The 13,443-nt window shown below is 34.5% G+C and overlaps 1 protein-coding gene across 1 annotated transcript; it reads left to right on the plus strand.

Annotated features, from left to right (window-relative positions):
- The first annotated feature begins 430 nt into the window (after positions 1–430).
- Positions 431–3,643, plus strand: LOC131607572 (branched-chain-amino-acid aminotransferase 6-like). Its single transcript, XM_058879555.1, has 10 exons — positions 431–577; positions 802–870; positions 948–1,125; positions 1,418–1,594; positions 1,796–1,927; positions 2,042–2,140; positions 2,444–2,560; positions 2,724–2,819; positions 2,935–3,047; positions 3,161–3,643. The coding sequence occupies exons 1-10, from the start codon at positions 462–464 to the stop codon at positions 3,273–3,275; spliced, it is 1,212 nt and encodes a 403-aa protein (XP_058735538.1). The 5' UTR covers positions 431–461; the 3' UTR covers positions 3,276–3,643.
- Positions 3,644–13,443: the final 9,800 nt, after the last annotated feature.

A 13,443-nucleotide genomic window follows, 5' to 3' on the forward strand; every position in this document is an offset into this window, starting at 1 on the left:
TTTTAAAGTTTTTTGTTCACATTTTAAAAATACAATATATCTAAATTTTAACAATTATAATATCAAAATTGTCATTATTCACATAATTTCTTTTTCAAATTTTTTTTTACTATCTTTGATTCTAAATCTTTACATTTCTCGCAAATGTCTATTTCAGGTCCCAAATTTTTAACATTATCATTGATGTAACCTGAGTCAGAGTAGGTCCAAAATTTTTAAACATAATTAAGGTAAACCTGCTGAAACTCATTAACGTACAGTACATTCCTTAAACATAAAATAAATAAATAGAAACAATGGAATAAAAATAGTAAAAGTTGGTGAAAGATGAATTTCAAATTTTAGAACAAGGGTAATTTAGTCTTTCCAGATTATAGCCAGTTTTTTACTCCTAGATAACAAGAAAGAAACAAAAAGTCATTTTCAGATACTATATTATAAAAAGGCCGCTGGAATTGGAAATGTCTTTTCCGTTCAGATCCTCATTATCATTTTGTAGATCTTTATTTCACTCCTCTTTTCTACCTCATTATCAAGTTCCGTACAGACTCAGTAGCAGTTTTCACACTAAAACAAGGTATATTACTAACAACAATGCTTCTATTTTCTTTCTCATTAGGTTATCAATTCACAAATATATATCTAATCAAATAAAACCTCAACAATAATAATTCCACATTCATATTAATTGAAATTAAAAAGGTTAAAAGTTATTTTACCGCCGCTATAGTGATTGTTACCGCTGTGAAAAAAATGAAATGATTATATAAATAAAATGTTTGACATGAATTTTTGATGCAGAACTACTTCATTTCTCTTAACCATGGCTCCTCCTTCTATTCTAAGGGACAATGAAGATGGTTCTGAAAGGTACAATATTCTATTAAATTTGTACTTTTGTTTTTAACAGTAATAATATATATATGTTTTTGTATGAAAATATGCAGTGGTTTAGGTGAAAGTCATGCTGATATGAATTGGGAAGGACTTGGATTTAGTTTGACACCAACTGATTATATGCATGTCATGAAATGTTCAAAAGGAGAAAAGTTTTCACAAGGCTCGCTCGTTCGTTATGGAAACATTGAGATTAGCCCGGCAGCTGGTATATTGAACTATGGACAGGTTAAATTACTGCACATTTTCTGTTTGTTGAAATACCCTTTTAAGATGGTGGTGAAAAATGGCCGATGCGGTTGCAGAGACCTCAAAATTATTGTTGTTGCGGATTTCAATTTAAAATCATGGTTTTTAGTACTAGTGTATCCTCAATACTTGTATGTCTGCTGCAAAAAATAAACAAACTGGTTCTGATACTTCAGTTATTGATGTATTGTCAATGATATTGAGTGTGTTACACGCGCAAGTTACTTTGTTGTGTTTGTTTGTTCACAAATATGGTTGGTTTTCTGTATAGGGAATCTTTGAGGGACTAAAAGCATATAGGACTGAAGATGGGCGTATCCTTCTATTTCGACCTGAAGAGAATGCTCTACGAATGAAGATAGGGGCTGAGAGGTTGTGTATGCCATCACCGTCAGTTGAGCAGTTTGTTGATGCTGTTAAGCAAACAGTTCTTGCCAATAAACGTTGGGTATGTATTTCCTCGTATGTTTCTCTGTGGTCTTTTCTGTTTATCATCTTCATGTATGGCTTTAAATTACAGAAATTTATGAAACCTTTATGTTCTGGCCGTAGTTGTGGGTCTGGACCACAATTTAAAACTAAGACTTTATGCATATATATGAACACACAAAAAGTTGAGAACCAAATTGACCTTTTATAATTGAAACAGATACCTCCTACAGGGAAAGGGACGCTTTATCTTAGGCCGTTGTTGATTGGAACAGGAGCTGCATTAGGCGTGGCTCCATCACCTGAGTACACTTTTCTCATTTATTGCTCCCCTGTGGGAAACTACCACACGGTAAGCCATGGATTTGGATTTAGTTATATTGTTTTGTTACAATGGAAAATGATTCACCTTACAAGTTATTAAAATTTTATATTCAACGTTCCTTCTTTTACCTAAAAATCACAGGGCGGAGCATTAAACTTAAAAGTTGAGGATAAATTTTATCGATCAATAGCTGGCAATGGTGGAACAGGAGGAATCAAGAGTGTTACTAATTATGCCCCGGTAAGCATTGTGATAGTGATATGAATATATTGTATACATCACCATTAGATCATTTTTTCTCAAGCATAATTTTTATATACTTATCTTGGTTGTGACTTGTGAAAAATGTGGGACTTGGAAGAAATCACTTTAAAGGATACTAATTTTGTTACTTAAAAACCCTCTGGAATTGTATCATTCTGTCAAAATCATTTAGTTTCCGACACTAATCGATATTTAGACTGCTAAATCAAATCATAATCATATATTATAAGCTACTCGAGTCGATTTAACTCTTCATTACACATATTTATGACTCTGTAGGTATATACTTCAACAACTGAAGCAAAAGCCAATGGATTCTCTGATGTCTTGTTCTTGGACTCAGCAACTGGAAAACATATTGAGGAGGCTACCGCGTGCAATGTATTTGTTGTGAAGGTACATCAACAACCTTAATTTCATATGCGCATATACTACTAGTATTAACAATTTCGATGTTCAAAATTCAAACCTTATTTTACTATATTCAATATTCAAACCATATTTTACTATATCCGAAACAAGAATCTGTTTAATTATGTTTTGTGTTAATGTTGTTAAGGAAAATGTTATCTTCACTCCGGCAATAGATGGAACCATTCTACCTGGGATCACACGAAAAACCATCATAGACATTGCCATGGATTTGGGTTATAAGGTATTTTTTTCCCTCTCAATTTTTGCTATCATTTTTTTAGACCTACAATATAGATGATTAATGATTTTTGGTTGTAAACATATAAAGGAAATTTTGTAACATGAACTATGTTCAGGTCGAGGAATGTTCAATATCAGTGGAGGAAATGATGAGTGCTGATGAAGTGTTCTGCACAGGAACTGCAGTGGTTGTTACCTCTGTTGCATCTGTAACATATAAGGAGACAAGGTAATTAAACTTCACTTTTAATCAAGCATTTTCCCTTTCCCTTCCATGTTTTATGTTCCCATTCATTCTAGTCCTCAAATATTATTTTATTTTGACAATGTTGTGCAAAGCAGAGCTGAATATAAAACAGGAGCAGAAACATTGTCTGAAAAGCTACGAGGAATACTGGTCGGAATACAAACAGGGCGTGTTGAGGACAAAAAGTCATGGACAGTTCAAGTAGAATGAGCATTGGCATCGCCTATGTCAAACAATAATTACTTGTTATTGTTAGTTTCTTTTTAATCATCATCAATGGTATGTTTGAATTTCAGTTGCAAACGCACAAGTAAAGGGTAGAGTAGTCCAGAGATATGTTTAGTGGAAAAGGAACTCCATTCATGCTCAAAGTCCAAATTTCCATTGTAGCAAAACTTATAACACCAAGTTATTTGCTGCAAATTGCATTTGAATTTGCTTTATATGATAGTAAAGTAACTAGAGATTAGTTTTTCCTTTGTAGCATGTAAGCACAGTCTATGAGAAGGGGAATAAATTACCCAGTCAAAGAAAAGGAAACTTAATAATGAATGTAGAGCATTAGCTTTTAATATCTATCCGAATCTGTTTCAAATGGCATTATTAGCTGAGAAAAAATGATATTTCTTGAAACTATGAAAATCATCTCACCTAGAGGCATATTTGTGTAAAGAAATAGCATTTCAAAATAGTGCAAACAAAATCACATTTATGTTGATGGTCCACATATTCAACCAACTAGCAGTAGTTTTGGGAGAAATGGGGGAGCTTTCTTAAATGGTGTTGATACATGATGGTTGGTCATCAGAAAGGGCTATCGGAATATCTTCAGAGTCAGAACAAGGATTGTGTGTCATTCTTTTTTATTTGAAATCTAAAAAAAAAAACTGTGAAGGAGTTAGATTTTAAAAGATATGAAGGGTTTGAAGAGTTGGTCTAAGGTTTAAATGCGAACTTGATAAAAGTACAATACGTGACAACCCTTATTAATTAAGGGCTGCCTGAGATTTTTGGGTATGTTGTAGGTTGGAGAGTTAGCTTGCGTAGGAGGTGAGAAGCCCTATATACGTGATTCTTTTGTGATCATCAGATTGTCCTTCTCAATGTTAATAGCAATCTTCATTGAGAGGATGTGGGAATGAATGGTTAATCCACAGTTATTTCAGACAATGTGGTTAAATGACTCCTTTCGTACGCTACGAAATAGGGACACTTCATTTCCCCACTTTCACACCTCAGGTAACCCTATCCAGAAGAAGGCGAGATATTCAACAAAGGGACAACACATTTAGAAAATGGACAATCGATCCGGTAAAACATATTGCAACAGAGAGAAACACGTGTTTTATCATCAAAAACACACAAATAATGACCACACAGCAAAAACATACAAGTCATAATACTTTGATCAATAATCACCCTAGCAAACTGCAAATAAAATTTCCTGAAAGAGACGACAATCACAGTAAACAAGAAAACAAGCAAGACCCTGGCTTCTTCCTCTACGAAGATGAGGAAATACAAGAAAATTCAGGTATTCCTTCAATCACCTTATTGGGAAAAATTGTTACTGAAAAACCCTTACACAGGGAGTCTTTGCAATCAGCCCTGGCAAATATTTGGTGTAGCCCCAAGAATCTAATGGATAAGAAAATGGAATAAGCTACCTTTCTAATTCTATGAAAAATAGCGAGGATCGTAATCATATTCTTAAAGGGAGTCAGTGGCTTTTCAGAAACTCGTGGCTCATCTTGAAAGAATGGGATGACACTTCCAACATGGACAAGCTAGAATTTCCAAAAGTCCCTGCTTGAGTTTTGTTGTGGGGTCTCACACTCAATGCAAAAACTACTCAGATGTGGCTTAATCTTGGGGATAAAATTGGAGAAGTCATGGAAGTAGAGATCTATGACATGCCTAACCGGAACAACATTGTAACAGTTAAAATAAATCAAAGCATCAACATGCCCATTATTCCTTAAATTTATATAGGATGAAAAAAATAACAGGATCACCTGGATGAACTTTCGATATGAAAAACTGCCTCTTTTCTATTTTTATTGTGGCCTCATGGGCCATAGTGAGGAATTCTGGAAAAAAAACTAGTGGCCCTTAGTCTAGGACCATGGATTAAAACTACACAAGTGGGGAGAAATAAGATATCTCAAACTGGCCGGTTATTCAGTAGAAACCCTTTGAGCAAGCACAACCTAAGCATATGCAGCCCTGTTGCAAACGCAGTGATGGAGAAAATTGCAAAGCTTACTATGCAGGCAGAAACAGAAATTATTGAGGAAGATAACGCTACTACCCTTATTCAGACAAAGAAAATAAGAATCCTAGAGATAGAACAACCCCTTACAAATTCCTCAAAAGGCTCAACAACATCAATGGCCATCCTTATGGACAAGGCTGTCACATAAGCATGAAATTGATGTGCTGGAATTGTAGGGGTTGAGAAACCCCGAACCATCTGTGCCCTCAAACACATGATAAGATCCTATACTCCTCACATTCTATTTTTAATGGAAACCAAATAATGTAATTCGGATGATAAGTTCATTAAATCTATGAAAATTAGCAACTTAACCAAATCTCATTGCATTAGTTTTGGCAGTAATGGGCTAGATAATGATGTTAACCTTGTTATCATTGATTCTAATGAAAACCTGACTTACTTTTATATTATATTTAATAATATCCTTGATAACTCCATTATATGAAGAGGGACAACCATTTATGGTTCTATAAAAACAATAAAAAGATCTTTACTTGTCATATGATAAACAACCTAGCTTAAAGAAATATTCACCCGAATTGGTTAGTTTTTTGTGACATGAATATTATAACCAGTAATAATGAGAAGGTTGGGGGAAACCCCCTTGAGTTAAATTTAACTCACATTATTAACAGTACTTTTAATGCCTACTGTTTGCTTGTTATATGATACGAAGGTAGTATGGAGACATGGTGTAATAATCAAGAAGAGGAAATTGTATCTCGACCAGGATTGGCAGATATTTGGCTACGAAAGATTGGATGACTTTGTTTCTTCACCACAAGAACACTCACCTCCCAAAATTGAAATTATACCATAACCCCATATTGCTTAAATTCCAACCAGAAACATACACCAAAATCTATAGCATCCACAAAGAGAAACCTAAGAGGTTCGAAAACATATGATGGAGAATACATATATAAGCAAAATTATCCACCAAAGTTGGTGTGATAACAGTAACATTGACCATGATATTACGCTGATTCACACCCTGAACACTTTATGAGTGTGGAGGAAATCCAATTTTTCCTAACTCAACAAAGATATTAACAAGCTGAGAAAGTAACTCAAAAGACTTACCATCACATGGTGGGGATTCAAGAGGAATTAATTCCCTTCTCCTTCAAGAGGAGATTTGGTGGGCTCAAAGAGCAAAAAATCATTAGCTTAAGGAGGGTGATAGGAACATTAAGTTCTTTCATCAAAATGCCACTCAAAGAAACAATCGTAATAGGATTAGAGTTATCGAGAAAGCTACCAAGGACATAAATTAGAAGGAAGAGGAAATTCAGCAAACTATTGTCTAAGTCTACAAAGATCAATTCAGAGCATATAATTTGGTGATCCACCCAGAATGTTTTCAAACTAATCATAGGACTTACGTTGAAGCGATGGTGAACAATCTAGAGACTGCCTTGACTAGTGAGGAGGTCATTTTCACAGTCTAGAATCTGAAGGGCAATTGCGGCCCCTAGTCTAAATGGGATCACTACTTTGTTCTATCAAACCTATTGAGAAATATTGGGGGAGGATATTCTTAACACTATTCTTAACAATCTCAACAATCAGGCGGACCCTAAAAGATTTAACAGTGCCTTTATTAGACTCATTCCGAAAAAGAATAATCCCACCAAACCTAATAATTTCAGACCCATAGCATTATGCAACGTGTTTATGAAAATTTTCACCAAAACTTATAGCTAGCATAATCAAGTTGATCCTCCTTGAGATTATCAGTGAAAACCAAAGTGACTTTGTCCACAAAATGAAGATCACAGACAATACTATGGTTGCATATGAAATTTTTGTTTATATAAACAAGTCAAACAGGAGGAAGAAAGGTTTTGCTGACATCAAATTGGACATGGAGAAAGCATATGACATATTAGAATAGAACTTTATTCATAGAAATATAATCACTATTTGTTTCCCTATAAATATTATTAATTTGATTATAAATAGTGTTAATAATGTTACTCTTTCTATTCTTATTAATGGTCATCCTACAAATACCTTCAAGCCAACAAGGTGAATAAGACAGGGAGACCCCCCTCTCTCCCTATCTCTTTATCCTTCACACAGATGTTTTTTCTAACTTAATTAGAAGCTCAAATTTTAAAAAAAATTAGAGGCATCTCAATAGCAAGAAGGGCCCCTAATGTAACACATTTATTTATTTTTCGGATGATAATTTGATTTTCTGCCAGGAAGAGGAGAAAGAAGCTAGAACTAAAAGATATCATCACTAAATACCAAGAAATTTTGGGACACAAAATTAGCATTTTCAAATCTCTGATGATGTTTAGTAAAAATACTACTAACCCCAAAAGAGTTATTTTTAATGAGCATCTTGGTATCCCAAGGATTAATCAAATTGACAACTATTTAGGCCTCCCCACTACCATTAGGAAATCCAAATATAGAAGCTTCAGCTTTTTAATGGACCCGGTCAGAAATAAGTTATCTACTTGGAAATCTAATTGCCTCTCTTATGTTGGTAGGGATACCCTTATAAAGGACACTCCCACTTATGTTATAAGTTCCTTTATTCTTCCCAAGATTATATATATGAAAATGGATGGGATGTCTTCTAGGTTTTGGTGGGGGAAAACAAAATACATTGGCTGCAATGGAAAAACCTTTGTCAACCTAAGAAGAAAGGAGGTGTTAGACGAAATCTAGAGGGTGGGTGAATAGATCGCTAATGAAATTTTATTGTTTAAAAACTATTTTTTTTAAATTGTTTAATTATGGCAAGCGAAAACAATTTTGATTTGACAATCATCTATCTGAATAGTTATCAAAAGGATCAGATATCCGTTTAAACTGTAATGAACATATTTGATTGAGGAGAAAAGTAATCAATGTGTTTTAAACAATAAAGTTTGAATAAAAGCACACAATGATAATCGATTTCTAATAAAATAATAAACAAAAACTTGACTTAAGCAATTTTTCGAACACTTGGTGTGCAATCAATGCTGATCAAAATTTTCTTTGGTTTTGTTGATATGAAAATCCAATTACAATCTTATAGATTACAATCAACTCAACAAAAACATTTTGAAATACTATTGACTAAGAAATTATCTAAATGTATTGATTGCAAAATCATTGGATTCATAATTTGCAATGAAAGTAAGAGAGAGAGAGAGAGAGAGAGAGAGAGAGAGAGAGAGAGAGAGAGAGAGAGAGAGAGAGAGAGAGAGAGAGAGAGAGAGAGAATAACTTGTTTAGGTAGTTCCTCAATCGGACTCGCTATGGGTACGTGTGGCCCCAATTCCTAATGGAATTGAGATAATGAAAATTAACCTTTCCAAATCATATGTTTGATGTTGATCGTATCTTCTTCTATTCCCTTGATCTTGAGCTCGATCAAGTAACCCAATGCTTTCCATTTGATCCTCCGGTTACCGCCACTCCTTCGATAGAACTCTTTTCTTCAAAGCGCCCACTCGGATGAATCCAAATTGTGAACTATTGTGACCCAAGATTACCAAATTGATAACCTGGTGTCATACCCCCAAAATTTGCCCATACTATTTCTCTTGTACAAATTCAAATCAATACACAAAGCTCCTAAACACACTCTCCTATACAAAAGCTCTAAAACTAGGGTTGACTCATTCAAAGGTAAATAAGTGAATCAATGGCTCCAAGGCATCTCATATGGCTCAACATATCCTACATCATCTCCATGACAAGTATGAAGTCTCATCTCAAAAGATTGGGCACTCAATTGTTCAGAAAGTCAACAGTCGACTGGGATGACCTAAAAGTCAACTGTGGTCAAAACTCCTGATTTTTTGTCAAGATCCTCATATTGAAGTATCATTCACCATTTGATCAAGAATTGATCATGGTTCATCAAGGAAAGATCAAAAATCAACAACTCAAAAAGTTTCTAAATTAGGGTTTTCTATAGGAAAAGTCAACTGAACTTTGACCAGCCATAACTCTCACATGGAACATCAGAAAATTTCCCATCCAAAGCTTGTTTTGAAGGAAATTTGATTCTATACAAATTTGTCTCTCACATGCCAAGTCTAGAAATGCTTCATTAGAGAGATATGGACCAAAACATTACAAGTCCTTTTCAAAAGTCAACAAAAAGTCACTTTTTTCAAAAGGACACACAAGGAGTATGGAAAATAATTTTGACATGAGACCAAAGACATTAGTTAGAGGACTCTCTAAGGATTCTAAAAAGTCTTAGAACACTTCCATTCCTAAAAAATTGAGGGAGATAGGCCTTGTCAAAGTTAGGCTATTTTGGAGGGAAAAATGTGAAAGAATTTGGATTTTTTGCAAATGGGCCCAAGATATTTTAATTCAATCTTGATCCACAAGTCATCCAAAGCCTAAGAACCAATTCCCACGAATTTACTTGATTTATTTAATTTATTATGATTTTTTATTCTAATTAAAAAGAATTAAAATCATATAAATTAGGAGAAAATCAAATATTTTATAAAAGATATGATTTGAATCTATTTTAATCACCAAATATATTCCAAATTCAATCAAAATTCGTGCACTATTTGATTGGAACAGGATTGAATTAATATTGGCCATAATAAGAAACTTTCCAAACCATATTTTCAATCAAATTTCCCAAGATTGAAATCAAAGATTTTAATTGATTCTCTCCAATTTTATTAACCTAAACATTCCTCTATAAATAGATGATTGATTCAGAGTGCAAGGGTTACGTTTTTGCAGCCTCAAGAGAACCAAACTCGAGCCCTAAAGTTCAAGAAAATTTCAAAACTGAATTCTTATTTGCAGGCCGATTCAGGTGTTGTAATTGATCAATACTTGTTCCTTGATCATCACTGAACGATTCCCAATCGTTTTCGAGTCACAGAGCATCAAGAATCAAGCACTGTAAGTCATTCTTGTCCGATTACTAAATTGCTTCGATCTTACAAATTCATGCATCCATACTCAAAAATAATTGCATATATATGTTTAGTATCTCCTATTGATCGATTCTGGAAAGTTTTGTATGATTTGATGCTGTTATGAACATAGTGCCATGTTAGGGCTCGAAACTCCAATTTGGGGCTTTTCAGTACAGGTAAAATCATAACCAATCAATACCATATCCAGATTCGCAAGATTCATACAAATCGATTGGTGGTGGTGCGCCAAATTTCTGTATCCCCTTAGCCCTATTCGCTATTTTTCGGTTTTGAGATGCAGGGCTTTTATAGCGCTTCGAGCAAAAATCGCTGTAAAAAATCAATTTACAGGTTGCTCGTGAAGGAGACGATGAGGTGGCCACAGGTGATTGGTTGGTTTGAACCTCAAAAGCGCGCGAAGGGGATTGGGGTATTCAGTGATCCCATGCGTTATGAAACACGCGTTACTATGTTCTCTCTCAATCTGGACCACCGGATCATCACTTCATTCAATCCAACGCTAGCAAGGCTGAGGCGCATGGTGAGCCACACGCGTGCATCACACTGGATCATAAGTTAAGATTTCCAGAAATTTTTTTATTTTTAATTACGCAGCCTATTTGTTTAGTTTATAATACATATATTTATTGTTTTAAATTCTTCTTTTTCTCTTTCTTCTCTATTATATAAAGTCTATTATATATTTTTATTTCAAAAACCTTTTTTATAATAAATATTTATTTATTTTATTTTATATACTTATTTATTTATTTAAATATTTATAATATTTGTTTTCTTTACTTATATTTATTCAAAAATTCTTATTTATTCCAAAAATTCATAAAAATTATTTTTGCATTCGATTTTATTTTCTTATCCTGATTTAATTAATTAGGTCGCGAGACCAATAATTAATTAAATCATTTATATTTTCTTATTTAAATCATACCCTAATCAGGGTTTACGACGAACATTCCAATACGCTGAAATATTTTCTTTTCTTGCCTTTGCCATGCCTTTGCCATTTTCAGGGTTACCCTGAGGCTTTCTCCGCCTGCCAACCATATCAGATCAAATGCAAAGCTAAGTGCCTTTCATTCTTTATTTAATTATTCTTTAAATTCTTTATCCTTTTATTTTTAGGGTTAACCTCGTTTACCTCCGAACCGATAATGCACTCACCCCTCTGTTTATTCTTTCTTTTCCAATTTTCAGGGTTTGTCGACTGCCAAAGCTACGAGTATTGGTAACCATAAACCCTATCTTCAATTATTACTTGTGTTAAACCTTTTGCTTTTTTAATTATATCCCGCTGGTTTCAATTCCCCTCTCCTCCGCTGGTTACAATTTCCCTTCCCCGTATTGCTTTAATTATTTGTCTATATTGCTGTGGTTAGTAATTTTAGGGAGTGTAACTCTGAACTAAATTAGAATCACCTAATTATAAGGTAATATAATTGAATATGATCACGTGATTGGTGCACACACGCACACTTTTGGGGTAACCTCTCTGTTGCCTGTTGCCTGTTGCCTGTTGCCTTGTGTACTTTTTGTAGAATAGCCAGTCCCTCGAATACGAGGATACCTTAGTCAGTTGCCTCGATTAAGATCATGGTCCCTAATGATGCTGCCTTCGATATACATGATCTCGACCCTCGAAAGTTGCCTAAGAAAAGGCTAAGGTATCCTCTGGCTGCCTACGAAAAAGGCTATTCTGATCCTTCCCTTAGACTACCTGCCTCTCTATGGCATGGGTCAGTCTTATGGCGAACGATAACGCGATGACCCTTCAACCTCCAAACGAAAGGCTTCCTGCCATCTTATGGCAAGGATAGACCCTTTCACCCTGAAAGGCTAAAAGAAACCTATCATCTAAGTTTAAGGTAATTGCCCTTAATTGCTTTGCCTTGCTCTAAACCTTTGTTATATTCTTTCTCATAATTCTTCAAAAGGGCTACGCTCACTTACGAGCTAAAGTCCCTATCTTTTTCATCTACTTTTCTAAAAAACAAAGAGCAAAGCAATTAAGAGCCCATGGAAAACCATGGATGCAAAGGGTGCCTTACACCTTCCCTTTGCATAATTACCCCCCGAACCCTATTTTATTTAAAAGGTTTTTCCTGTTTCTTTTAGCCTTTCTAACTTGTTTGGATAAAATAAAAGTCGGTGGCGACTCATGCTTAACCGCGACATTCCGATTAAAAAAGTCAGTTCACCGTATTACACCTGGTTATCGTTACTCGTTTGATCTTGGAGAAAAATCTCAGTTGGATTTATCTTGAAACCCCCAAAGAATTTAAAACCTAATTGATTACAATAACCTAGTTGGACCTTATCAAACTATATCTAGATCACACAAAAAATTATTATGTGTAGTTGTTGTATGAATGCGATGAGAGAGGATGAAGATGATGGAAAAAATTCTTTGTATATTTTTGCTTCTAATCACTTTGAAATGATGCGTGAATGCCTTTCTATATGTATGTGTGTTAGAAAGAAATAACAGAAAAGCAGATTTGCAAAATTACAAATTTTGGAAACAATAAAGTCATAATGTATTGACTCCCCGGGCTTGGGAGCCGACCTATAAAAGCTGAGAATCGACTCCAAGAAGGTAGTGCCACTTGGTTTGAAAAAAGCTTTATAGGGAGTCCAACCATATAAGATGGGAGTCGACCCATAGAAGTTGGGAGTCAACTCCTACTAAAATAAGTATTTGAAAACAATTGGGAGTCGACCCATAGAAGCTGGGAGTCAACTCCTACTGAATAGAATTTTTGAAAAACGACTGGGAGTCAACCCATGCGAGCTGAGAGTTGACTCCTAACCTTATTTTTCATATGAAATCATAATTTTGACTTGTAAAAATCTTTTTAACTAAATTTTAAGTTTCCTAAGATGAAAATGCATACCTAGATATAGAGAGATAAGGTCGAATGTAAAAATACTAAATATTATCTAGTTTTTAACATCATTCAAAACATCTAAGAGGATAGTGCATTCACAAGAGAATTAGGTTTTAGAAAACTTCATGAATTCATTAAAGCCATGTTGGCTAAGCATATATGGAGAAGCTTAGTTCATAGTACATGGATTATGAGACAAGGGAGCTGTTGAGAGATAGGAAATGGCACTAAGATTAACATATGGGAGGATAACTTAATTCCTAATCAGTGTAGGTTTAAAATCCTAA

The sequence above is a fragment of the Vicia villosa genome, linkage group LG5 (genome assembly GCF_029867415.1).
Source record: "Vicia villosa cultivar HV-30 ecotype Madison, WI linkage group LG5, Vvil1.0, whole genome shotgun sequence".
NCBI lineage: Eukaryota > Viridiplantae > Streptophyta > Magnoliopsida > Fabales > Fabaceae > Vicia > Vicia villosa.